Source organism: Lutra lutra, chromosome 17, assembly GCF_902655055.1.
Source record: "Lutra lutra chromosome 17, mLutLut1.2, whole genome shotgun sequence".
NCBI classification, from domain to species: Eukaryota; Metazoa; Chordata; class Mammalia; order Carnivora; family Mustelidae; genus Lutra; species Lutra lutra.
Window position 1 is genome coordinate 55,600,731 of NC_062294.1, and position 27,470 is coordinate 55,628,200.

The 27,470-nt window shown below is 42.8% G+C and overlaps 2 protein-coding genes and 1 pseudogene across 2 annotated transcripts in view; 1 reads left to right on the forward strand and 2 right to left on the reverse strand.

Moving 5' to 3' along the window:
- Nucleotides 1-27,470, reverse strand: part of LOC125088868 (zinc finger protein 665-like) — a 577,134-nt gene that overhangs the window by 84,364 nt on the left and 465,300 nt on the right.
- The window catches only part of LOC125088894 (L-lactate dehydrogenase A chain-like), a 386,819-nt pseudogene that overhangs the window by 37,856 nt on the left and 321,493 nt on the right, over nt 1-27,470 (reverse strand).
- LOC125088914 (KRAB domain-containing protein 5-like) overlaps nt 10,202-27,470 on the forward strand; it is a 664,001-nt gene continuing 646,732 nt past the window's right edge. Inside the window, exon 1 of the mRNA XM_047710542.1 lies at nt 10,202-10,448. Within this exon, the coding sequence (XP_047566498.1) occupies nt 10,434-10,448 (15 nt within the window). The 5' untranslated portion in view covers nt 10,202-10,433. The remainder of the gene's footprint in view (nt 10,449-27,470) is intronic.

The following is a 27,470-nucleotide window of genomic DNA, read 5'->3' on the forward strand; positions in this document are numbered from 1 at the left end:
GAATCAGGACATGAACCTAAAGGCCTCTTGCAGAATGTGTTTGGACATAAGCAGACCAGTAAACTCCCTCCTGATCTACTGGATGGTAATTATCTAAATAGGCCTCCTCCAAAGAAACCCAGATTATGGGAGGAAAGAGGCTGTTGTGGACGAAGGGGCTGTTGTGGACGAAGGGGCTGTTCCTGCTCCTAATAGATGTGGGGGCTTCTCCCTCACTCATTGCCCATTTTAATGGCTCTGACTGGAGCCAGCTGTGTTTGGTCTCCCTCAGGATGGGACATTTAAGGGGCATTCCCAAGCAGCTGCTGAAACGCCCTTTGTTTCAGGGGAAATTCCCTGTCATCTCTGGCCTGTCATGGACTGCCTAATTCCCCTTGTCGGTGGAAAAAGCATGGTGCTTGATCCTCTGGCCAAGTGGATGACAACCTCTGTCTGCTTTCTGGGAACACTTCCACTCCCTCTCCTCCCATTTCTGCACCAGCTTGGGTGAGGCCTGAATTACTGGCTTCTCTACTGGCCTCCCTGCCTTCAGAACCATTGGTTTCTCCTCCTCCTACTCATTGTGAGGAGCAAAGAAGACCACCCCGTGGACTTGGCACAGCCTGGTTAAGATTTCCCCACCAGTGTTCGAGGTAAAAATTGGCAATGGGGAGGTACTTTGTTGGTTTAATTAAGATAGACATGTTTTTAAGGTTATTGGCATAAAATGTGAAACTTTTATCCTATTGAGGTTTGCTGAAGGTCAAATAAGCTCATGCTACCTCTTTTGGGATTTGATAGCAAAAAGATGACTTGAAATGATGGGTAACGCTGTCTGTCTCAAAGTTTTCATGGGCCATTGTTAAGAAAGCTTTCAAGTCTTCAGTAACCTGAAATGTTTTGCTTGGATCATAAGTGGGATTGACTTCATTGGACATCTAGTTTTATTTCAAATGAGATAAAATACTAAAGCATTGATTACTGAATGTAGGTCTGTGCTTTTGACTTCCTATCGCAAAGGAACTAAGGATATTTGAATGTGTGGGTAAACATGCTTTGTGCTTAACTGATTCATAAATTTGCCATCCAAAGAGTTCTGATGTAACAGTTCACAGTTGATTACTACTTAGTCTTCCCTGGAGACTAAGATTTCAAAGAGTGCAAAATGCTGCTAAATGTCATTAACACTCATAGAAATAAGAAAAGCAACTCTGTGTGTATAAGGAAGATGAAGGAATGGGAATACATTTTTGTTGAAGGTAAAAGAAAGTGGTTTTGTCCTCAATGAGACTGCTTCTTTGGAGAAAAGTGGCCTGGGAAAAATCTGAATGCAAAGGAAAATTGTAGAAAGTTTTGAAGGAAAATCTTGGGAAAGGAATTTTAGGTGTGGTCAGGATAGACTAAGACTGAAATGAAGGGTTTTAAAGTACATTGGTGTAAGACTGAGAGTCTCCTTTATTTCTGTAAAAGACAAAATTTTCTTGAATTTTTGGTCTGCTCTTGACAAGAAAATGTGAACAGGTGTTTTTCTCTTTCCCTTCCTGGAAAAACCAGTTTCTCTGTTTTGCCTTTATCTGTAAGGATGCCTAATCCTCTTTAGGCCTGTGGTTGAAAACATTCTTTTTTTTTTATGATTTTATTTATTTATTTGTCAGAGTGAGCACACGCAGACAGAGTGGCAGGCAGAGGCAGAGGGAGAAGCAGGCTCCTGATAAGCAAGGAGCCTGATATGGGACTCGATCCCAGGATGCTGGGATCATGATGTGAGCCAAAGGCAGCAGCTTAACCAACTGAGCCACCCAGGCGTCCCTGAAAACATTCTTGTTATGCCCCCCCCCCCAAATAGATCCATGATTAAATGAACAAGACTGATATAAAGCGAAGGTCAAGCAAAGCTTTATTTCATGCCAAGCATTGAGAATCAAACCAACCGGTCAGGGCTACACCTCTTACAAGAGAGTGTGACCCTTCTCTGTTTCACAGACTAGCTTTTAAGGGCAAAGGCCATGTGGTCGGGCATGGCCACGCACAGGTGGCCAATGAGATTGTAACACACGAAGAAAGCTGCACAGTGATGCTAGGTGAACAACTGAATTACAACTTACCCTATAGTAGACATTTGAACTAGCCTATCACCTTGGTTAGAATTGGCACCCAAAAGGCTCCCAAAGGGTGGGGCCCATACTCCTTGGTAGCTAGGGAGACAGTATGCATCCCCCCACTGATAGGATGTCTCCACCTGGCGTGACCCACCCTTGTATCTGGGCTTTGTTACCTGGGGCTGGTTTCCAGGACTTGTTTTTAAGTAAATCCCCGGGGGGGGGGGGGGAGCAGGGACAGTTTAAGGGTTAAACAACAAGGTTATTGTTTAACCTCAATGGAAGCCTCTGGCTAAAATATAAAAATATAAAATAGGTCCTTACAATTCTGAGGTTTTAACAAACTTCCCCAAGACATAAATAATAAACAAAGTCTTGCTGACTAACTAGGCTTGTTTGCTAGGTATATTACCTCTGGTATAAGGTCACCATCACTTGATACTCTGATTATTGATACTCTGATACAGAAATAACAAAATTTCCTTGTGATTTGCATCATAATGAACTCTCTTATCAGATCATTAATGGTGTCCATTTCTGAGTTTTTGTCATTTCTAATTGCTGTTATTCTCTTGCAAAATAAGTTTCATCTGCAAAGAAGTTCATATAAAGGACTTTTAGGAAAAATACAGGTATTCGCTATCTATGAGGTTAAAACTGAAGTGGGTAAGAATTTCCAGAACTAACTAAAAAACTGCATTCAAATTAAACAAAAATTAGTAACATGGGACTACATGAACTAAAAAGGTGATTATAGTTTTGTGCCTCTTGACACATGGCTGGTTCTCTAATGTTTGCTCTTCCAGATTAAGAAAACTTTCTCTTAAGATATCTGTGACTTAAAAGAATGGAATGTGATAAAGGATTGATCTGTGAACAAACTGAAGCATTTAACTTTTCTTTCCACCAGAACCCTCTGAAATTCAAAAGGTCTCAGTAAGTATTCTTTTTTCCATGGCAGTCACAGTCATTTACATAAGTTCGATAGAATCTGTTCTCCTAAGGGGACACCATTGGAAACACTAGTTATTTTACCAAGGCTTTGACTGGGGTGTCCTATTTGAGAGAGCCACATAGACTCAGGACTATAAATGGTTTTAAAGAACTAAGGTTGACTTTATGAAACCTGGAGCCCTAAAGCCCCTTGCTTTCAGATTTCCCAGCAGCCTTACCCAATGAGGAAAGAATGTCACTTCCTGGCAGGTGCAGGAACCTCAGGATATATTGGGGACCTTGTGAAGAGGGATCTGCCCACATCTACAGGGCCTGCAGGCACGTCTGATGGCAAGTACTTGACTTGGCTTCTGATCTGGAGAGGCTACTAAGAGTTCACCCTAGAGATTCCTTCTAAGAAGTTCCAGCAAAGCAGATTCTAAAAGATCTGTATGATCAGTCATTATTCTTGCTGAGCTTATGTAGGCCAAGTTTGTGAAAATTGGACTGGTTTTGAAAACGAATTCATCTTGATTTGCCTATCTCTGGGAATAAGGGTGATGTTCAAGAGAAATTGTTTCAGTAACACATCTTTGCAGATGTTAAATTCTAGTTCTGATTATCTCTGAATGTTGTTTGCCTAAGCTAAACAACCTGAGGTAAACGTCAGAGAGATTGCCACACTAGTTTGTGTATAGACAGCATCCTTGTTTGTTGTTCTGTGGGGTTATTAACCCCATGAGCAGCTGAAAAATGGGATAGATTCCCCAAGAATTGCATATCTGAGCTAAGACTTAGACCAACTCTGTGAGGCTCAGAAGGACAAAATCACTCCTTAAAAACTGGAGTGTACCCTACTCCATGGGATTAACTAGGACTTGTGGAGATAATGGATAACCCACTTTCTCTATGATTCAATTGGATGATGCACTTGGGAATACGCTTACCTTTTGAGTCAAGTTGTCTCCCACTTGTTAATGTATTCCATGTAATTAGAATATTTTTTAAAGATTTTATTTATTTATTTGAGACAGAAAGAATATTTATTTGAGAGGAGAGAAGTCAGTAGGAGAAGCAGATTCCCTGCTAAGCAGGGAGCCAGATGTGGGACTCCATCCTGGGACTCCAGGATCATGACCTGAGCCAAAGTCAGTTGCTTAACCAACTGAGCCACCCAGGTGCCCTAATCAGGATATTCTTAAGGCTAGACCTCAAAGAGGGTTTTTGATGCTTTGTTCCTTAGTAATATTTGTCTTATGAGCTGTTTCTATTTAATGAAGTCTTAGAATATAGATAAGGTTCAATGACGTAGAGTTCAGAGCCGATGGACAAGAAAGAATTCTTGAGACATCTTTGGTGCAAAATGGTGGTTTATTAAAGCACAGGGGCAGGATCCATGGGCAGAAAGAGCTGCTGCCCCAAGGTTGTGAGGAGTGGTCCATTATATGCTTGTAAGTGGGGGGGGGGGTGTTTAGGGATGACGTAAGTCTCTAAGGAATTTTGGAAGCAAGGTTTCCATGACCTTGAGGGGCTAGCAATTGTTGGGAAAAAGGATATTTATTACCAGTAATAAAACCTTTTTGTGAGACCGTTTAGATGTATATCTGTGGGCCATATGCTTGGGAATGATTGTCAACACGATCTTGGAGGGTTTAGAGATAAAGTTTCCAAAGGAATTGTTAAAGTAGACTTCCAGGGTCCTGGTTGGGGGGAGGGGTCGGTCAGGCTAGGATTGTTAGCAAAGCCTTAAGGTGGGGGTAGTTGAGTCCCTAGAGGAATGTCACTCTGCCTGTTTTAAGGGCTTGTCAGTAGATAAGGAAATTTAATAATTTTTCTTCTGCCTCTGTTTCCCAAATCATATTGATGTAACACTACAAGTAGAGGCTTTAGTCAACCATAAACATCCCTCCTGGTAAAAGGAGCCTCAAAACTCCCAATGGGACAGTGCCTGACTGGAATGACTTCACATCAGGTTCAGAGTGTCTTAGAGACCAAAAGCCACCAATAGATGATGGGAGGCCAACTTATTAAATACTGGGCTGTGCTTATAGATGTGCCTGAAATATACTTAAAACCTATCAAGCTTTAAACTTAGCTGCTCTAATGCCTGACCCTGACCATCATACTTCTACAGAGCATAACTGTCTGGAGATTACTGATCTTGTTATTCTAGTCAATGAGATTTAGGAAATTCCCCTCTCAAAATTTGAGACAGCAGTTAGTTTACTGGTGGCAACAGTTTCATGGGAAAGGGAGCAAGAAAACTGGGTGTGCTTTAGTACTCACTTGTGCTTTGCAATTGGCCAAGCCTTAAAATTTAATATTTATACTGATTCCAAATATGTTTTCCTAGTCCTGCATGCTCATGGAGCAATTTGGAAGAAGAAGGGATTATGATCAAGCCATAATAAATCCCCAATCAAATATGGACTGAAATGACTACTCTTCTTAAGGCTGTCCACATACCCAAGGAGGTAGCTATAATTCACTTCAGAGGACATCGAAAGGACATGACCTTGGAACCTAAAGGAAACAGTTTGGTAGACCGTGCAGCCATGCAGGCAGCACAGAATAAACAAATAGGAAGTTTTGTACCAGTCTGAACTCCAATAAAGTCCATAAGACCAGTCTATTCAGACCGAGAAATTCACATAGCCCAGGAACAAGAATATTCAAAAATGCACAGGACTGTCGTGTTGACAATGAAGGAAAAGATCTTTATACACAAAAATAAGCAGTGGTAGATAATACTGGGTTTACGCCAGGCTGCTGATTTGTGTAGAAAGCCCACGAGGTAAGGAAAAAAAACAAAACAAAAAAAAAACCCAACTTTGCTAAGAAAATTTATCCCTAGATTTGGACTCTCTTGGTCCCTACAATGTGACAGAGGACTGTCTTTTATGACACACATTCAAAAGATGACCCCCCAAACCTGAAGAGCCCTTGATACCTTGACTGCAGTTAAAGTGATGAAGTTTTAGAACATAGGTGAGGTTCAGTGGGGTGAGGCCCAGAGCCGATGACCAAGAAAGAATTCTTGAGACATCTTTGGTAGAAAATGGTGGTTTATTAAAGCACGGGGACAGGACCCTTGGCCAGGAAGAGCTGCTGCCCTGATAACCTGAGGAATGGCTGATTATATACACAGGAGTTGGGTAGGTGAGGACAAAGGGGGTGTTCAGAAGGGCTGTCATGGTAAAGAAGACTGTCAGGATACTGAAGGCATGGTTATTGTCAAGCCAAGGCTGTTTTTCCCTCTAATGAGGCACTAACAAGAAGACAGTTGAGCGTTTCCTGGTGGAATGTCACATTCCTCCTATCACACATCCTTGTCAATGAGCTTTAGATTAAGAAGAAATTTAACTTTATTTACATTTCCTTCCACCTCAGCCTCCTTCAGTTTTATGGAGGGGAGGGCGATGTTAGGGCTTTAGGAGCTGAGTTACTTGTCTCTGGAAGTTACGCTGTTGATAAGGTAGCTTCTTTGTTGTAAATCACTAGGACATTTGTAAAACGAGGGAGACTCCTGTCTTGCAGGATTGTGATCTCTGTAAGTTAACTATTTGTTTTTCTTTTAGGGTAGCCAGGAGTGCCTGAGGGATGTCACACGTGTCACCGAAGGGGGGGGGGGTCGTGTAAAGTGCCAGCTTTTGTTTTGTCCTCAGCCAGCCTTCTGCTCCCTCATCAAAAGGAGGCCCCAAATTAGATGGCTGTCTGCTAGGGGGACCCAGTGGCTATGTGGCTCTAATTTGTGTCCATGGCTTCCCTCAGGCTGGAGGGGCCACTGTGCACTGGGTTTTACCTGGATGCACAGATGCATTATTAACACCATGACCAACCAGCCAATCTTCTAAGTGTATTTTTATTTTAGTTTCCTTAATTAATTAATTAATTTGACAGAGAGTGCACAAGCAGGGGAGTGGGAGAGGGGACTCTCTCTGACGTGGGGCTCCATTTCAGGACCCTGAGATCATGACTCAAGCCAAAGGCAGATCCTTAACAACAGAGCCACCCAGGTGTCCCTAACATTAGAAAGTTAAAACTAGTGGACGCATTCTGTGTCTCATTGGTAGGACCACTTAATTCTTTTTTTCCTCTTTGGGACTAGAGGTGGTTGTTTGACACAGGAAAGTTCTTAAGTGCATGATCAAAGCCCTAAATGACTCTCAGAATAGCATTTCTCTACCAAATACTTAAGTAACACGAATGCATGAAGCAGTTTTATTGAGTAGAAAGGCGTTAGATGTTGTAACAGCTGCACAAGGTAGAACGTGTGCTATCCCGAAAACAAAATGCTGTGCACACAGTCTAGATGACCACAAAAGTATTTCTGGGTTTCTAACAGACATGGACACTCAGATTGGCATGTAACAATCGCTCTTCTTCCTTCAATGCTTAGTGAAACTCCTAGAGTCCAGGAGATTTTGTCAACTATCAGAGGACCCTTATTTAGGGTTCTTTTTGTGTTCTCATTTTGTCCCAAGTCTCGCCACTTGGTGCTGAGATGCCTTACCTACCATGACTTCAAGCCCACAGATGATCCTTTCCACCCAAGATGTCCACACACGCAGTCTCGCTTGGATTCAGCTGCTTCTGCTTCATAAGTCATGTCTGTATAAGCCCCAAATGACCAATGTTGGCCCATAGGTAGGGACGTCACTATGTATCTATTCAGCAGGTAGAAGTTACAAAAGATGAGAACTTGCACTCTGAGCAACCTTCAAGATTTAAGGGTAGAAACTGTTCCGTGGGGGGGAATATATGAGAAATAAAGGTGAAGAAAGATGATTATATTTCCTCACCATTACAGCCCACTGACAAGTCCTTGATACAGGCAGAGTTGCCTCCCTCCAGGGATCCAACTGCCTCCCAGCTTAACATTTTGCCAAGGGCAATAGGCAATCTTAGCCCAACCCCCAGGATCCTGTAAATCTCCTTTAACATATAAAAACTGCTTTGGAATCATCCTTTTTCTCTACCCCACAAAATACATGTTGGCAATCATCCTCCAAACTTATGACCCTCCCATATACATCTGAAGGGTCTCATGCCAGAGATTTTTACTAAACAGTAATAAATGACCTTTCCTAACAACAGCCAGCTCCCTCAAGGTGTTGGAAACCTTGTTTCCAAAATATCTGGGAGGCTTAAGCTATCCCTATCCTCCTCAGAAAATGAAAGTGTATAATAGGTCACTTCTCATGATCCCAGGGCAACTCTCTTTCTGCCCACAGGTCCTGTCCTTCACCTTTAATAAAACCACATTTTAACACCAAAGTCCTTTCAAGAATTCCTTATTGGCCATCAGTATTGGAACCCTAATGCCTTTTCTGCCTCATCTACAGGTAAGAGAGATGACGGCAGACATTAACTTTTTAGATCATGAAGAGTTGCCCCAAAGGATTGGCAAACCATTGTTGGACATGCATTTCCTATTTCCTGCGAATATATGTCCTCTGTTTGAAATTCTAAATCTTCCCTCCTCGTCCTGTCACAGTGGCACGGAAGCTCCAGTCACCTGTCTTTGAGCCTCACGTCCTTCAGTTTCCCATAATTAAGATTTTTTTTAAGTCTCCTTAAATTGTCTTACACCTTTTTTTATTTATTAACAGGCCAAAATGAGAATGGAGCAAGAAAACCAAGTTTTCCTCTCCTAAATTCACTTCTGCTGTGTGACCCGATCTCCACGCTTCAGACCCCAAATCTAATGTGAACACGGAGCTGGGGATCAAGAGGAACAGCAGCTTCATCACTTCACTGGCAAAGGAGGCCTCAGCAGGTCGGGCTGGCAAACCTGCAGCGCACCCAGAGGTAGGGGCTGGGGTTTGTAGGGCAATAGAGAATCTCATCAGTTTCCTCAGGAATTGTGTCTGTGCTCCCTGCCCTGTTCACTGTGTTGTCAGGGTGGAACCAGGTTCCTGAAACAAAGAAGTGCTGAGAAGGGGAGAGGGGAGATTTGGAGGGGAGAGGCAAAGGGTCATTTTGTTTGAAGTGGAGTCTCCCTGAAGCATTAATTCAGCCATTTTCATTTCTCTTCAGCTTGATGCTCTGAAGTGGTTTCCATTTCAGTCACCAGGACAACTGTAGAAAGACCACTTCATATGTTCCAGTGAGAAACTGTTCGGTATTTTCTAGAATGGGTAAAATAATGAAAAAGGCTAAAACACTATATTTCGTGGAGAATGTTGAGGAATCCGAATTCTCCTATATTGCTGATGGTACGGTAAAAGTACATTCAGTTTGGAATATTATTTTGGAGTTCTATATGAAAATAAACATTTACCTAATGAAGGGGAGCATTTTGTCCCCCTAAAATACATCTCTGGCCTAAGGATTATATTAGGCTGGTATTTTAAAGAAAGGGCAAAAGAAAAGCTCTGAAACCCAGGTTTCCCTTTGTGAGAGACTTTGCATTGATAAGGGAAAACTTCATTTTAAGGGTGTCTACCCCTGTGTAGTGGAAAGAGGGAGAAGGCGTCAGTCTCCAGAAACTCTGATCAGTGGAGAAGACGTGGATCTAAATGTGGTCACAACCACAGGCTTGAGTTTCCCTTCTCTTCAGGCTCTCCTCCCCAGATGCTTTCCAAATAGCATCACCTGTGCAGTTTCAAGAAGGATCTTATCTGCTGCTCCTCCCTCTCAGATTCTACCCATCCATTTGGTGGAAACAACATTGTTGTGTTACTAAGGGTGGCAGGAGATTCTCAGTGGGCCAGAGGTAAGCACGAGGGCTTCTGGTGGTTTTATGGGAGTGGAGAGCTGAGTTTGGCTCATGGAGAGGTAAGGTGGTCTCTGCTGCGTGAGTGTGGGAGGGTCAGGTCCATGCAGTGCATGGTCCCTATGCTGAAGCTCAATTTGTGGGCATTCTGTGGGAGGGGAGCCCCCTGAAAGCTGAGAAGGAAAATTCAAAGATTAGTCTGGCAGTAGGAGCTTATTTGAATAGCTCCTGACACAATGGAGTAGGAATTTGTGCCTTTTCTGTGCTTCAGTGTCCTGCCTCCGGGGAAGCAGTTTTGATAAAAGAAATCTGTGTTTTCAGGAGGCTGACCCACCCAGCAGGGAATCCCTGTCTCAGCCCCAGGCCCATTCAGAATTTTCCCCCCTTTCCCGCCATTCATGGTCACAAGAGTGGCACAGATGTGGAAGTAAAAGTGTATAAACTCCCCCCTTTGTTTGTTCCCAGGGCTCAGACCCTGGGAGAATGGTCACCCTCCACTGAGCCCGCTGGTGTTAAATAAACTCCGATCCCCATGGTCTCCCAGGGCCACCCGGTTCTTCTGCAGGATCCAGCCAGGTCCCAGAACAGTTTTCAGGTGCACAGGCTCTGTTGGTGGCCTGAAGGGCGTTTTCTCCTGATGCTGCTGTGATTTCTCTGCAGATATCTTGTGAGAAAGAAATCTAGAGGAGGAGGTGAAAGAAAAAATGGCCAGTTCTCAGGTAAGGCTGGTATCCCAGGAGAGGCCGTGTCATGTTTTCCTCCTGAAATTCCTCACTTTCCGAAATTGCAAATGTTAGTTCCTGTAGTTCTGATGTTTCTCTCTTCTGTTTTCACCTGATTTGAAGATGTTTCCAGAAATTATACTCAAGGCCAGGTCTTCAGAACCCTTCTCCTCTGTATCCCAGATCCTTCTCTTCCATGTCTCCAACCTGCCTTACAATAGGACAGCAGAAGCTGTCACGGGGTGTTATGCCCGCAAAGTGGGTCCATGATTAAAGGAGCGAGACTGATATAAAGCGACGGTCAAGCAAAGCTTTATTTCATGCCAAGCATCAAGAATCTAACCGAACGTTCAGAGACGCACCTCTTACAAGAGAGGGCTACCCTTCTCTGTTTCACAGTCTAGCTTTTAAGGGCAAAGGCCATGCGGTCGGGCCTGGCCACACACAGGTGACCAATGAGATTGTAACACACACAGGAAACTCCACAGTGATGCTAGGTGACCAATTGAATTACAATTTACCCTAGTAGACATTTGACCCAGCCTATCACCTTGGTTGGGATTGGTGCCCAAAGGGTTCTCAAAGGGTGGGGGACCCTACTCCTTGGTAGCTAGGGAGACAGTATGCAACCTCCTACTGATTGGATGTCTCCACCTGGCCTGACCCACCCTTGTGTCTGGGCTTTGTTACCTGAGGCTGGTTTCTGGGACTTGTCTCCAAGTAAATCCCCTGGGGACAGGGGAGCAGGGACAGTTTAACTTTAATGAAAGCGTCTTGCTAAATAGGTCCTTACATGGGAGTTAAAGTCCTGCAAGCATTGAAAATAGTTTCTGAGTGACAGACGCACAGGGGAAAGCCTTGAGTCTGTGATTCTGCTGCTGCTGAGGTCTGGTCCAGGGCTGTCAGTGAGGGAAAACCTTTCTCCTTTATATCCCATGTGCTTGCTTTTCTCAGCGCTGTGTTTCCCAGGGCTAAGAAAATCAAGAAATGAACTCGATGGATTTGGGTCCAGAATAACTCCAGATGTTCTCTGAGAGAAAAGTGTGGGAAGGGGGGTTCTTGAGACTTGCTCTTTAGAACGTGAAGTAGGTGATAGGTCCCCCAATGATAGGTCCGTGATCAAAGAAGTGAGACTGATACAAAGCAAAGGTCAAGCAAAGCTTTATTTTGTGCGGAGCATCGGGAATCAAACCGACTGGTCGGGCCGCCTATTACAGAGAGAGCGACCCCTCCCAGCCTCACTGACTAACTTTTTTTTTTTTTTTCTCACAGACTAACTTTAATAGAGCAAAGGCCATGTGGTTGAACCTGGCCACACACAGGTGGCCAATGAGATTGTAACACACAGAGAAAGTTGCATAGTCATGCTAGGTCACACACGGGTGGCCAATTGAATTACAATTTACCCTATAATACAAATTACCCTATAATAGACATTTGAACTAGCCTATCACCTTGGTCAGAATTGGTGCCCAAAAAGGTGTCCAAAAGGTGGGGCCCACACTCCTAGGTAGCTTGGGAGACAGTATGCACCCCCACTGATTGGTTGTCTCCACCTGGCCCGACTCATCCTAGAATTCGGGCTCTGTTATCTCCACCTGACCTGACCCTTGTATTTGGGCTCTGTTATCAGGGACTGGTTGACCATATTTTACTGGTTTCCCAGACTTGCTTTTAAGTAAGCTTCCCTGGGGGGGGCAGGGTCAGTTTAAGTTTTCCTGCATAAACAACAAAATCACTGTTTAACCGAGATGGAATCGCTCTGGCTAAATAGGCCCTTACAGTAGGTATTTTATGTAAAATACACTAGTTAAAATACACTCCGGGGGAACCTGGTGGCTCAGTCAGTTAAGCCTCAAGACTGTAGATTTCCCCCTGGGCCTTGATCTCAGGATCCTAGGATGAGCTCTTCCTTTGGCCGCAGGCTCTGCTGGGAATCGGCTTGAGATTCTGTCCCTCTCCCTCTCCCTGGCCCTTGCACTAAAGTGTAAATGAATCTGTAATTAAGATTATACTGCCTCGTGGGGACATGGAGACTCTGTTGTCTAAATGTGGTGTCTCTGCTGGTCAGGTGGGGGCCCCAAACCTGGGTCCATGATTGGGTGGAGTGACAGACGCACATGGGCTTGAAGAGTTCACCTGAGGCAGAACCACACTCTTTGCAGTTCACAGAATATCCTGCGGGAGGCAGGAGGCAGAGGAGAGAGAGGCTCTGTGCAAGGAGAAGTGGGTGTGGTGGGGGCTCTTTGTAGTGCGGGAAGGTGAGGAGTTAGGGGGCTCAGGGAAGTTTCCCTCTTCTGGGCACTGTCCCTGGTTGTCAGTTCATTTGTTAGTTCAGGCCTGTGGCTCCTTTGAGGTGAGGCCCCTGATGGGCTTGTCTGGGTTCAGCAAGGGGGTCACTGAGGGCACTTCTCCATGCCTTTGTTCAAGCCTGCTTGCCTCAAAGCAGCCCCTACAGAGACTGTAGGTGATTGAACTGTATATATATCCTCTGTTTTCATGAGATTTGTATTCTGAATTCCTGTATTCAGACCACACACACACACAAAAAATACAAGTGATGGTGTGTCCTTGAGTGTGCCTTGGCACTGAGATTACTTTTCTTTATCTCTTCTCCCCAAATGCATGTTGGCCATCATCCTCCATGCATGTCCCCCTACCTGCAGGGTCTTCTGTCCAAGGTTTCACTCAACAGTAGTAAGTGATCTCATCATCACACCAGCTGGGCCCTCAAGTCCTGGGAACCTTGCTTTCAGCTTCCTCAGTGATGGCTGTGCTCCTGAGCCACTCACCATTATAGTGCAGACTGAGTTCCTGCTCATACCCCAGTGCAACGCCTCTGACCCGTGGGGCCTGTGCATCATCAGGAAGACCACAGCTTTTGCATTGAAGACATATCGGCAATTGTTTCTTCATCATCCACTCCCATGCCCCAAGATTTCACATCAGAAATATGTCAAGAATTCTTTCTTGACCATTGTCTCCTCTCCTGCATGCCAACAGTTTGCAGTGGACAAAGAGGGCCATGACTTCTATGTAGTTGATAGAGTTGACTTCTGGGAATGAAAGGAGTGAATATTCTCAACTAGCAGCCCTCTGCCCAATAGGCTTTTCTTTTACTCCACACCCATGTCAGGGAGAAGGAAAGGTAAAGTCTGGTTCTATGTGGTGACACTAACTTCCTCTTCCATCTTAGGGACCATTGTGAACTCTGTCAATGGCCACTTGATGACTGTGGTATTTATTTCAGGAACTGCTGAAATTCATGGAATTCTCTCAGGAGGAGTGGGGACACCTGACCCACACTCAGTGGGAACTGTACAGGGATGTGATGCTGGAGAACTATGGACACCTCCTCTTCTTGGGTGAGGAAGTCTCCTTCCAGATTTCCCAAAGCCAACTGAGGGTTTTGTTCCTTCCTGTGAAGAATGCCTCTTGGGAGATTTCTCTCTGAATGACTGGAATTTGGATCCAAGCAGAAAGGGAAATAAGTAGGGGTTTGTAGATGGAGAGAAAAATCTTCATGATGTTTCTTTTCAGCCTTGGCTTCTCCTTCCTCAGGGTAACATCCCTGTTGTAGATTAGTGGCAGTTCTCAACATCTAGTGACAGAGAACAGTGCTGCTCACATCTTAAACTGAAATTTCCCCTGCTTATTATCATGTCTACTACTTGGAAGTGGAGGTAGGATGTGAACACTGGAAATGCCTTCTCTGTGTTCTAAAGGGACTGTTGGGCAACAGCTTTTGGGAAACCATTTTCTAGAATTCTACAGTGTCCCTTCTTCTCTGCTGAACACAAGCCTGATGGGAAGTTAGAATCTGCAGCAATAGTCACTTTTCCTTTTTCCTCATAAACGGGTCTCACTGTGTCAAAGCCAGACCAGATTATGTTTTTAGAGCAAGAGAAGCAGCTCTGGGATGTGAAGAGAAAGGAAACCGTAAGCTTCCATCCAGGTGGGTGAGAATGAATGGGGCAGATGACAGAGGTGAGGTCCAAGTCTGATGGAGGAAGGTAGACCTTAAGCTGTGCTTTGAATCTCTCTCCTTGAATGAAGATTAGTTGGAGACATGCCCAGTTTCTTTTTTCTCTCTCTCCAAGAGGGACATCTGCTCTCCAACATTATCAAGCTCTTAGATTTGTCTAGGGATTCTCCTTCAGCTCCAGTGATGGTCTGTCATGTCCACCAGGAGGGTCAGGAGACTGCTTAGAGGGAGAGTGCCCCCTAAACTGAGAGCTTCTCCAGATGGGTTAGATGGTTGGACATTTGCCTTCGGCTTTGGTCATGATCCAGGGTCCTGGGATCGGGCCCCTCACTGGGGTCCCTGCTTGGCGGGATCCTGATTTTCCCTCTCCCACTTCCCCTACTTGTGTTCCCTCTCTCGCTGTGTCTCTCTCTGTCATATTAATTTAAAAAACAAAAACAAAAAACAAAACTGAGACTCAGGAACTTCATCAGATAACAAAGCACTTTCCAAAAATGGACAGTGTGTAGTTTTATTTCCCTTCAAAAGTTCTTTTTTAAAAATATTAACTAATACAGGGGTGCCTGGGTGGCTCAGTGGGTTAAGCCACTGCCTTTGGCTCAGATCATGATCCCAGGGTCCTGGGATCGAGTCCCGCATCAGGCTCCTCGCTCAGCGGGGAGCCTGTTACTCTGTCTGCCTCTCCCTGCTACTCTGCCTGCTTGTGCATTCTCTCTCTCTCTCTCTCTCTCTCTCTCTGACAAATAAATAAATAAATAAATAAAATCTTTAAATAAAATATTAACTAATACAGATACTTCCACTGTCTGTGTTCTATTCCTCAGGGGTGGAACAATGTCTCTATTTGTTTCCTAGCCTTCTCACTTAAATAATGCTATTGGGGAACTAGAGTATTTAGAACTCAGATCTTGTAGCCTTTAATAAAGCCCCAGTCATTACCTAACTCAAAAAATGAATGAGCTTTATGCTTTTTGTCAATAAAGTTATGTGTATATCTGTATGTATTTGGATATCATACATACATACTCTGTGATTCCCACTGTCTAATTTCTCTCCTTGGTGAGTGGTCAGTGAATGTTGCACTCTGTCGAGATGAGTTGTCATCAACACAGAATTAATTTCATCAGGTATTTGTGGGCGAATTTTGATTCTCTCTGCATGAGAGAAAAGACTTTCTGGAATTGAAAGTGATTTTGAAACATTTTATAGCTCTGTACCGTGTTTTGGTATTAAATAAGAAAGATATATTTTATCTTTAATTGTAGTATTATACCATGATATGCCTTGGTACCTTCCTCATTAACTTTTGTGTCTTCTGTGAGTATTTTCATTGTGGTTACCTTACAGATTGCTTAAAATAACTTAGAGGTAAAACAAAGATTTTAAATCTCATACCGTCAATTGCACACAAAACTCTTGATCCCATCTCCACCCCTGCACCCACTTTGTTACAGATATCACAGCTTCTGTCTTTAGGTCGTGTGCCTTACTACGTACATCAAAGATTTTTATACTCTTTTAAAAACAAAATTCTGTAGCAGAAATAAACGTCAGGGATACCTAATTACAACACTTACAACACCAGGTTTGTGTGATTATCTAAATATTTATGTTTAGAAGACAGCTTTGTGTCCTCATGTGGTTGCAGTTTGCAATTTCTGTGTAGAATCCTTTTCATTTCATCGAGAGTGTGTTCCTTTTACATGTCTCCGAGGACAGGCCTACTGGTAAACTTAGGGCATTTTTACTTGGGAATGTCTTCATTTCTACCACTGTGGAAAAGAGTTTTGGCCGATAAAGTATGCTTAGTGGCCATTTTTTATCTTGCAGTACCTGAGTACTCGATGCCAGCCCCAGTCCTGTCGGACCCGCTGAGAATCATAGAGGATAAGCTTGCAGTCTTTCCCTATTGAATATGTTAGATTTCAGCTTTTCACACATCTATGGCATTCATTATATTGAGGGGTTTCCTTCTCTCTATCTATTGGAGTGTTTTTAATGTGACATGTTGTCCACTGTGCCCATATTTGTATTTTCTCTCTCTTAATATGATCATGTCATTTTTAATCTTCTTTCTGTTAACGTGGAGTCTTGAAGTGATGGTTTTCTATATGTTGGAGCACCCTTAATTCCTGGACTGTTTCCTACTTGATGATCTTGTAAAAAGGGAAAATGTGCTGTTGATTCAGATTGCTACTTATTGTGGACTTTGAGTGACTATTCCTCACAGGTAGAGTTTTGCAAACTTCGTCATTTGTAGTGTCTTCGTCTAGCTTGCATGAGCTGGTAATGCTGGTAATGCTAGCAGAGTGTTCTGCTAGTTTCCTTGATCATCACTCCTTGGAAAAGTTTGAGGAGATTTTCAGTCCTTTCTTCTTCAATGTCTGTCTGTATATAAACCGAATTCATCCGGCACACAATTTTTGTTTATTGGGAGTTTTTTCTTTTATTCATCCTTCATTCTGCTTTGTGCTTATAGATCAGTTATTTATTAATTTTTTTTGAATAATGGAGTCTAAATTGGTTATATATTGCTTTTGAAATTCATACTCATCTTTTGGTATGAATTCGTGGGCACTGATTACCCATTGTTGCCTTTATAAGTACTTTTATTCCTACGGTCATTTATACTGTATCTACTTTTACTTTTTCACCTCTCATTTTAGTCGGTCTTTTCTCTATTATTCTTAATTTAGTTCATGGGTTGTCAATGATGTTGATCTTTTCTGACAAACGACTCTTCCAATGGTTGATATATTCCTATTTTTTTGGTACTCTGTTTGGTTCATTCGAGTTTTCTGTTTCAGTTTCCATCATTCTGCTAATTTTGCACTCATGCGACCCTTTTCATGATGGTTAGAGATAAAGGAAATTGATTTTTGAGACAGCAAATATGTGTGACCATACCGCAGAATTACATATTAGGATATATGGTCAGTATGTTGTGTGCCATGTTATGTTTCCATGGAGAAATGAAGTCCTGATGAGTCCTTCTCAGCCATCTTTCTGACATTGTCTGATTGACTTGATGCTTCTATATTAGCATTCAAGGGTATATTCTTCTGAATGTAGTAAGTGTAATGATTTTATTTTATTTGAAATCTTTCAGCTATATCTTCATCTGACATGCAGAGTTTCCCCCAAAAGTGCAGCATAGAAGGTTCTTTCCAGAATGGGTCAATGCAGAGATACAAAGATAGTGCTGTTGAGATTTTACACTTATGCACAGACTGGGACAATGATGGGGACAGTGAAGGGCCTCAAAGAAATCCTGGATGATACACCCAAATCAAGGCAATTGCCCTTAATGAGAATCTCACTGCCCCAAATGGTGAAGGATATAAACTGCTGTGGAAAACCTTCCTTTTTAAGTCAACTGTTTCTTCAGAGCAGTGTGTTTCTGTCAGCACAAGCTCCAACCAAATATTCAAACATAGCTATTTGTGACAGACCATTTGGAACATTTGAAAAGTAACCTAGTCCATGCTGAGAATAATGATTTGAGCCATTTGGAAGATAGGATTGGCCTGACCTTTCATCCAGATATTTCTGATCATCAGAGATTTAGAAGTGAAGAGCAAAGTGCTCAGTGGGATACATTCGAGAGGGGCTTCACAGAGGAGTCAACCCTCCAGAATGACCAGAGGGTTTCCACTGGAGTCAGAATTGCTCAGTGCACTGAATCTCAGAAAACATTGAACCAGGGCTCCTGTGTTCACAGATGTGTCAGGGCTGGGTTTGCAGAGAACCATTATGAATGTGATAAATGTGGGGAAGGCTTTCATCCAAGCTCTAACTTCAGTATACATAATGGTCACCATTTGGGACACAGTCCTCATAAATATAATGAATGTGGGAAAGCTCGTAACCAGTCCTCCAGTGTTGGTGATCATCGGAGAATTCATGAGGGAAAAAGCCCATTCAGATGTAATAAACCAGGGACCATGTTTAGTCAGTCATCAAGCCTAAACATCAATGAGATAATCCCTCAGGGAGAGGAAACTTACATTTTTAAGAAATGTGGTAAATCCTTTGATTGCCACTCAACACTATCTCAACATCAGCGAATGCATACTGGAGAAAATGTATACAAATGTGAAGAAGGTGGTCAAAGCTTTAAGGACTGTTCATCAATAAATGGACATTCGCAGATCTATTCTGGAGAGAAACCCTGCAAATGTCAAGAATGTGGCAAGGCTTTTAACAATCACTCAAGTCTTAATAGCACCAAATTCATATTGCAGGAAAAAATTACAACTGTAATGAATGTGCCAATGCCTTTACATCATGCTCAAAACTTATTCAACATCACAGAATTCATAGTGGAGATAAACCTTACCAGTGTCAACAATGTAGCAAGAGCTTTAATCGCAGCTCAATGCTTACTCGACATCACAGAATTTATACTGGAGAGAAACCTTACCAATGTCAAGAATGTGGCAAGAGCTTTAACCGGAGGTCATACCTTACTAAAAATCACAGAATTCATACTGGAGAGAAACCTTACCAATGTCAAAAATATGGTAAGGCCTATGCCGTCCCTTCACAACTTACTAAACATCACAGAATTCATACTGGAGAGAAACCTTACCAATGTCAGGAATGTGGCAAGGCCTTCAAGGTGAACTCACACCTCAGTTGATGCAGAACTCATACTAGAGTAACCCTATAAATTCCAAAAATGTGGCAAGGCCTCTAACTGGTGCTCAAGGCTTAGTCAGCATCAGAGAATTTGTAATGGAAAGACATCTTACCAATATCAAGACTGTGGCATGCCCTTTAATCACAGCTCAGGCCTTACTCAGCATTACAGAATTCATACTGGAGAGAAATCTTACCAATGTCGGGGCGCCTGGGTGGCTCAGTGGGTTAAAGCCACTGCTTTCGGCTCAGGTCATGAACCCAGGGTCCTGGGATCGAACCCCGCATTGGGCTCTCTGCTCAGCAGGAGGCCTGCTTCTCTTCCTCTCTTTCTCTGCCTGCCTCTCTGCCTACTTGTGATCTCTGTCTGTCAAATAAATAAATAAAAATCTTTAAAAAAAACAAATGAAATCTTACCAATGTCAAGTGTGTGGCAAGGCCTTTATACATAGCTCAACACTTACTCGACATCACAGGATTCATACTAGAGAGAAACCTGACGAATGTCATGAATGTGGCAAGGCCTTTAACTGGAGGTCAAGTGTTACTGAGCATCAGAGAATTCATCCTGGAGAGAAACCTTGCCAACATCAAGAATGTTGTTAGGCAGGGCTCCTGTTCGGGTCAGTTGGTTGAGTGACTGCCTTCGGCTCAGGTCATAATCCCAGACTTCCAGGATCGAGTCCCACATCAGGGTCCCAGCTCCTTGGGGAATCTGCTTCTCTCTCTGACCTTCTCTCTCATGCTTGCTCTCACTCATTCTCTCTCAAATAAATAAATAAAATCCTTAAAAAAAAAAAAAAGAATGTTGTTAGGCCTTTACATACACTCAGTCCTCACTAAACATCATAATATTCATACTAGATAGAAGGCTTACCAGTGTATAGAATGTAAGAACAGGGGCACCTGGGTGGCTCAGGCGGTTATGGGGCTCCCTTCAGCTCAGGTCATGATCCCAGGGTCCTGGGGTTGAGCTCTGCATCGGACTCCCTGCTCAGCGGCCAGCGTGCTTCTCACTCTCCCCCTGCCTGACCCTCCTCTCTACTTGTGCTCTCTCTCCATCCCTTTGTCAAATAAATAAATAAAATCTTGAAGAATGAAAGAAAAAGAGAATGTGAGCAAGATTGGTAAAGAGTGCTAACCGATTTATGTCTATGAGAGAATACATATTAGACAATAACCTCACAAATATAACCAGTGTGGCAAGGCCTTTGTCTAGCATGTACGCCTTCTAAACAGAGAATTCATACTGGAAAGACACCGGATGAATAACATGGCCAAACCTCTAGCAGGCACACAACCCTTACTGCACATCACAGAATTCCCCCTGCAGAGAAAATTATGGATGTAATGAATGTGAGAGAGTGCCTAAGGACTGCTCCCTCCTCACTCCATATGAGAGATTTTAAATAGGAGAGTAAGTGTACAAATGCTAAGAATGTGTCTGACCTCTCAGTGGGACTCCCAACTTTCTTCACATTGTTGTTTTCATACAGGAGTGAAACTGTAAAATGTAAAGAATGTGGCCAAGCCTGTAACTGGAATTCAGTGCTTACTCAATATGTCATAATGCATACTAGATTCATACTCTTGGAACATCATGAATGTGGAGAGGCCTTCATTTTAGTGTACATTGGAGCACACACCAGAGAGTGCATTAAGGAAAGTCAATTGAAAGTTAGCAATGTTTAGAAAACTATTGAATTGAACATCAGATGCCAATGAATGTTACAGAAATCAAGCCAATGGAATACATTACTCACCCTACTCAGACATTACTCTGCATGAAAATAGTGATTATAAGGAGAAATCAGACCGGAACACTTAGAAAATGTATATGGTAGTCTGCTGAACAGATTTAGGGGATGGACTTTTTCATATATATAAGGATTTCAGTATTTTTAAATTTTTACATTAACCCTATATGTGATTTGTGACTAACAAAGTATTTCTTCTGAAATCAGTCTGGAAAATTCCTCTGTTCCTCGTGGGTGTGTAAGAACATGGGGCTGATTGTTGCTTCATCAAAGATATTAGATGTCCTGCTCCATTAAGTGGGACTCATGTGTACCTAATTTTCCATGGAAGAGGACCGTGTGATGTACAACATACGAAGTACATCTCAGTGGAGATGGTGCTTATGGTTATAACGCTGATGTAAGATTCCATGGGATAGGTGTTCAGAGCATACACTAGTGTATTGACACTAAAGAAATTGACACTAAAGAACTTCCTCAATATTAGAAATAGGAGGTTTTCCTAATTGTTCTTTAAGGAAAAAGAGGTAGCCATGCAGTAAACTACAAATGTATCTTCCTAAGTGCAAATGTTAGAGAGTATGACTTGATGTGGTTAAATGAGGAAATCCTGACAGATGACTGCAGGAGGGTAGCTAACTCTTCCCTACAATGCCATACCATTGCACATACACATTTCTGAGGAATGTACCTCAGTTGTGAATTTTTTGGAAATATGTACTCCCACATCCTTCTGACAACACTTGAATGCTTTTACACATGGGTGTTCTGTATTTCAAATGGAGACAATAGAGTGGATTTGATATTCATTACTTACTCTGTGTATGTATGAAATTAATATATTTTCATTAATGAAACAGTGGTGTTTTTTCCTTAATAGATTTTATTTATTTTGTTGACAGAAAGTGATCACAAGTAGGCAGTGAGGCAGGCAGAGAGAGAGAAGAAGAAACAGGCTCCCAGTGGAGCAGAGAACTCAATGTGGGGCTGGATCCCAAGACCCTGGGATCATGACCACAGCCGAACGCAGAGGCTTTAACCCACTTAGCCACCCATGTGCTTCAATAAAACACTGGTTTTTAACATATGGATATGAGTATGTCATGAATGATGTGTTATTCTATGTCTAGTGTTCATCTATTTCATTGTAGGTTGTATGGAGCTGATCAAATCCATCACCTGTTTGGTACTGGAGTAAAACAATATACCTAGGAATCCATTTTCCTAATGGTCTGAAGGTTTAAGGGATATGTGATTATTTTTTCCCTAGTCTATGCATTGATTTTCTCCTCTTTGTGAATACAATGATATTAACCGTGGGTGTATTACCGAGGTATATAACGTAGGGGTATTGTTGGTGTTTGAGCTCACGTACTCCATGACGCCGCTACTTGGCATCGATTTTGTGTAGCGAGCAGTTTTGAAGGTCCTTGCACTGACAGGAGCCATTCTCACGTGTGCATTCCCCAGTCACCACACTGCAGGGTGACAAGTTAGTGGAAAATCTCATATGACATCTGCACTCCGTTCTTATGAGCCACCATCTCTCTTTCTCCTAATGCTTTCCCTCCCATGTCCCTTAGAGAAGACTTCCCCTCCCCCAGAGCTTCCCTAAATCTGTTTCAGTCGGAATGGCATATTCTGGACTTAGACTTGGGACTCTCTAGCACTGCACCATGGATGCAAATGAAAGCCTGTGCCCCATGTCCTACACTGAGTGGTATTTCGATGTGTCTATGAGGTAAACATGTGCATATGACCATGCTATGTGTGTCATAGATACCCCATAAGAAAGAGAACTCTATCCCAATAGGAGTGATGTGGTAGCCCAGGGAAGAGACAGAAAATATTCAAGATGAAGAATTAGCATGTAGAGAAGGAGAAGTGTCCCAAGTTTCCCAAGTGACTCCCTAGATGTAGAAAAATAACTTCTACTTGTTTATGACTTAGTTATCTCCAGATCTCCAGTTGTATTTACCCTCATTTTTCTTTCCAGCTACGTAGGCACCACAAACATTCTTTTTTGCCTGAACTATGGAGAGAGTGTCCTCAGAAAATGCTTCATTGAGATTAGACAGATGGAAAGCTGATGGGTATTAAGACATTTAGCACAGGGATGTGGGATGTGAATCTAAGTAAAATTTGAGGAAGGCACCATCTTTCAAGAGAAAGACAAGACCTATTAAAATGAAATGTGAGGAACTTTTTCCGTGTGTGGAGGGACCTGGAGGTGACTCCCTTTAGTCGCTGCAAAGGCACAAGGAGATCTTGCTGGTGTCATCTGATGAATACATGTAATGGGGGAAAGAATTGGCTAATGTGGGTTTCTCAGGAGTAGGGAAGTCCTGCTTTATCCTGATGATTTGATTAATCTCCTGAGGACTAATGCTGCTGGATGTCAGTGATTACACTACTTTCCCTGCCTAGATCCCTGACAAGGGATGGAGGAGGGTATTGGATGATGCAATCATGTGGGCAGCTTTAAGATGTCACAGGGTAGAATAGATGTTTGAGAAGAAGAACCCTTCTGGACAGTGGAATAGGCAGGATCTGCAAGACACATGCTGTGGTTTCTCCCAAGCTCTCATTTCCCAGGGAGATCACCCCAGTCAAGGTCAGATCCAGTGTGGTTGGGTGATCTTCAGGGAAGCTGCTTCACCACTGTGCGGGACTTTCCTACCTTTTCTCAGCACCAGAATGAGTGTACTTCTGTATTTTGGGTCTTTGCATGGCATGGATTTGTTGGAGAAGCAGTTCAACAGTGAGAGGCAGTGAGTATATCTGCTTGAAACAGTCCAGCCCAAGTGTTCATTGACCACTCAGTGAATAAAGAAGAAAGATAGAAATCAAAAGGCATATTTATAACCCTAAAAGGGATGAAATCTTGCCATTTGCCACAAGATGGATAGAACTAGAGTGTATTCTTCCAAGTGAAATAATTCAGAGAAAGACAAGTATTGTATCATTTCACTCATGTTTGGAATTCAGAAAACAAAACAAGTGAGCAATGGGAAAGAAAAGAGAAAGGGAGAGGCAATGCATGAAATAAACTTTTAAAAAATGATTTTATTGTTTTTACAGAGAGAGAGGCAATGAAAGGAGTGGGAGTGGGAGAGGGAGAAGTAGGCTCTCTGCGGACCATGGAGCAGGATTTGAGGCTTGATCCTGGAACCCTAAGATCGGGACCTGAGCTGAAGACAGATGCTCAATGACTGAGCCACCCAGGCACACCAAGAAACAGACTCTTAACTTTAGAAAACAACCTGATGGTTGCCAGAGTGGACATGAGTTAGTGGATTCATTAAGTAAATGATGGGGATTAAGGACTGCCCCTGTGATAGATATAGAATGTTATATGGAATTGTATAATCACTGTTGTACACCTAAATCAAATATTACTTCATATGTTAACTAAGCGGAATATAAGGAAGAATCTTAAACGTCTTTTGTGTTTTGCACATTTAAGAAATTTGTTTTAGAGGGGAGGAGTCAAGATGGCGGAGAAGTAGCAGGCTGAGACTACTTCGGGTAGCGGGAGATCAGCTAAATAGCTTATCTAAAGATTGCAAACACCTACAAGCCAACGGGAGATTGAAGAGAAGAAGAACAGCAATTCCAGAAACAGAAAATCAACCACTTTCTGCAAGGTAGGACTGGCGGAGAAGTGAATCCAAAGCGACGGGAAGATAGACCGCGGGGGGAGGGGCCGGCTCCCGGCGAGCGGCGGAGCAACGGAGCACAAAATCAGGACTTTTAAAAGTGTGTTCCACTGAGGGACATCGATCCAGAGGCTTAACTGGGGTGAAGCCCAGGCGGGGTCAGCGCGGCCTCAGGTCCCGCAGGGTCGCAGAAGGATCGGGGGTGTCTGAGTGTCGCAGAGCTTACCGGTATTGGAGCGGGAAGCCGGCTGCAGAGACAGAGCCGAGGAGTGACTCTCAGCTCGGGGTCGCCTTGAACCAGTCGCAGGCTCGGTCAGCTCGGAGCGCGGCCGGAGGCCAGGGTGGCGGGAGTCACTGGGCGCTGTTCTCTGGGGGCGCACTGAGGAGTGGGGCCCCGGGCTCTCGGCTCCTCCGGGCCGGAGACCAGGAGGCCGCCATCTTCATTCCCATCCTCCGGACTCTACGGAAAGCGCTCAGGGAACAAAAGCTCCCGAAAGCGAACCCGAGCGGATGACTCAGCGCGGCCCCGGGTAAGGGCGGTGCAACTCCGCCTGGGGCAAAGACGCTGGAGAATCACTACAACGGGCCCCTCCCCCAGAAGATCTATGGGAAACCCAGCCAGGACCAAGTTCACCTACCAAGGAGAGTGGCGGAATTCCAGAGGAGAAGAAGCAAAGCACGGAACTCATGGCTTTCTCCCCATGATTTTTTAGCCTTGCAGTTAATTTAATTTTTTCTTCTTTTTCAATTTTTTTTCTTTTTCTCTTCTTCTGCTAAATTTTTTTTAACTTTTACCATTTTCTTTTTTTTAACGTTTTTTAAATAGTTTATCTAATATATATATATTTTTTCCTCTTTTTATTTTTTTTCTTTATCGGCTTTCTTTTTTTTAATAGTTTTTTTTTTCTTTCTTTCTGAACCCCTTTTTATCCACTTTCTCCCCCCTCACAATTCAGGATCTCTTCTGATTTGGCTAAAGCATATTTTCCTGGGGTTGTTGCCACCCTTTTAGTATTTTACTTGCTCCTTCATAAACTCTTATCTGGACAAAATGACAAGGCGGAAAAATTCACAACAAAAAAAAGAACAAGAGGCAATACCAAAGGCTAGGGACCTAATCAATACAGACATTGGTAATATGTCAGATATAGAGTTCAGAATGATGATTCTCAAGGTTCTAGCCGGACTTGAAAAAGGCATGGAAGATATTAAAGCAACCCTCTCGGGAGATATAAAAGCCCTTTCTGGAGAAATAAAAGAACTAAAATCTAACCAAGTTGAAATCAAAAAAGCTATTAATGAGGTGCAATCAAAAATGGAGGCTCTCACTGCTAGGATAAATGAGGCAGAAGAAAGAATTAGCGATATAGAAGACCAAATGACAGAGAATAAAGAAGCTGAGCAAAAGAGGGACAAACAGCTACTGGACAACGAGGGGGAGAATTCGAGAGATAAGTGACACCATAAGACGAAACAACATTAGAATAATTGGGATTCCAGAAGAAGAGGAAACAGAGAGGGGAGCAGAAGGTATATTGGAGAGAATTATTGGAGAGAATTTCCCCAATATGGCAAAGGGAACAAGCATCAAAATCCAGGAGGTTCAGAGAACCCCCCTCAAAATCAATAAGAATAGGTCTACACCCCGTCACCTAATAGTAAAATTGACAAGTCTTAGTGACAAAGAAAAGATCCTGAAAGCAGCCCGGGAAAAGAAGTCTGTAACGTACAATGGTAAAAATATTAGATTGGCAGCAGACTTATCCACAGAGACCTGGCAGGCCAGAAAGAGCTGGCATGATATATTCAGAGTACTAAATGAGAAAAACATGCAGCCAAGAATACTATATCCAGCTAGGCTATCATTGAAAATAGACGGAGAGATTAAAAGCTTCCAGGACAAACAAAAACTGAAAGAATTTGCAAATACCAAACCAGCTCTACAGGAAATATTGAAAGGGGTCCTCTAAGCAAAGAGAGACCCTCAAAGTATTAGATCAGAAAGAAACAGAGACAATATACAATAACAGTCACCTTACAGGCAATACAATGGCACTAAATTCATATCTCTCAATACTTACCCTGAATGTTAATGGGCTAAATACCCCAATCAAAAGACACAGGGTATCAGAATGGATCAAAAAACAAAAACCATCTATATGTTGCCTACAAGAAACTCATCTTACACCCGAAGACACCTCCAGGTTTAAAGTGAGGGGGTGGAAAAGAATTTACCATGCTAATGGACATCAGAAGAAAGCAGGAGTGGCAATCCTTATATCAGATCAATTAGATTTTAAGCCAAAGATTATAATAAGAGATGAGGAAGGACACTATATCATACTCAAAGGAACTGTCCAACAAGAAGATCTAACAATTTTAAATATCTATGCCCCTAACGTGGGAGCAGCCAACTATATAAACCAATTAATAACAAAATCAAAGAAACACATCGACAAGAATACAATAATAGTAGGGGATTTTAACACTCCCCTCACTGAAATGGACAGATCATCCAAGCAAAAGATCAACAAGGAAATCAAGGCCTTAAATGACACACTGGACCAGATGGACATCACAGATCTATTCAGAACATTTCATCCCAAAGCAACAGAATACACATTCTTCTCTAGTGCACATGGAACGTTCTCCAGAATAGATCACATTCTTGGTCCTAAATCAAGTCTCAACCGGTATCAAAAGATTGGGATCATTCCCTGCATATTTTCAGACCACAATGCTCTAAAGCTAGAACTCAATAACAAGAGGAAATTTGGAAAGAACCCAAATACATGGAGACTAAACAGCATCCTTCTAAAGAATGAATGGGTCAACCAGGAAATCAAAGAAGAATTGAAAAAAATTATGGAAACAAATGATAATGAAAACACAACAGTTCAGAATCTGTGGGACACAACAAAGGCAGTCCTGAGAGGAAAATATATAGCGGTACAAGCCTTTCTCAAGAAACAAGAAA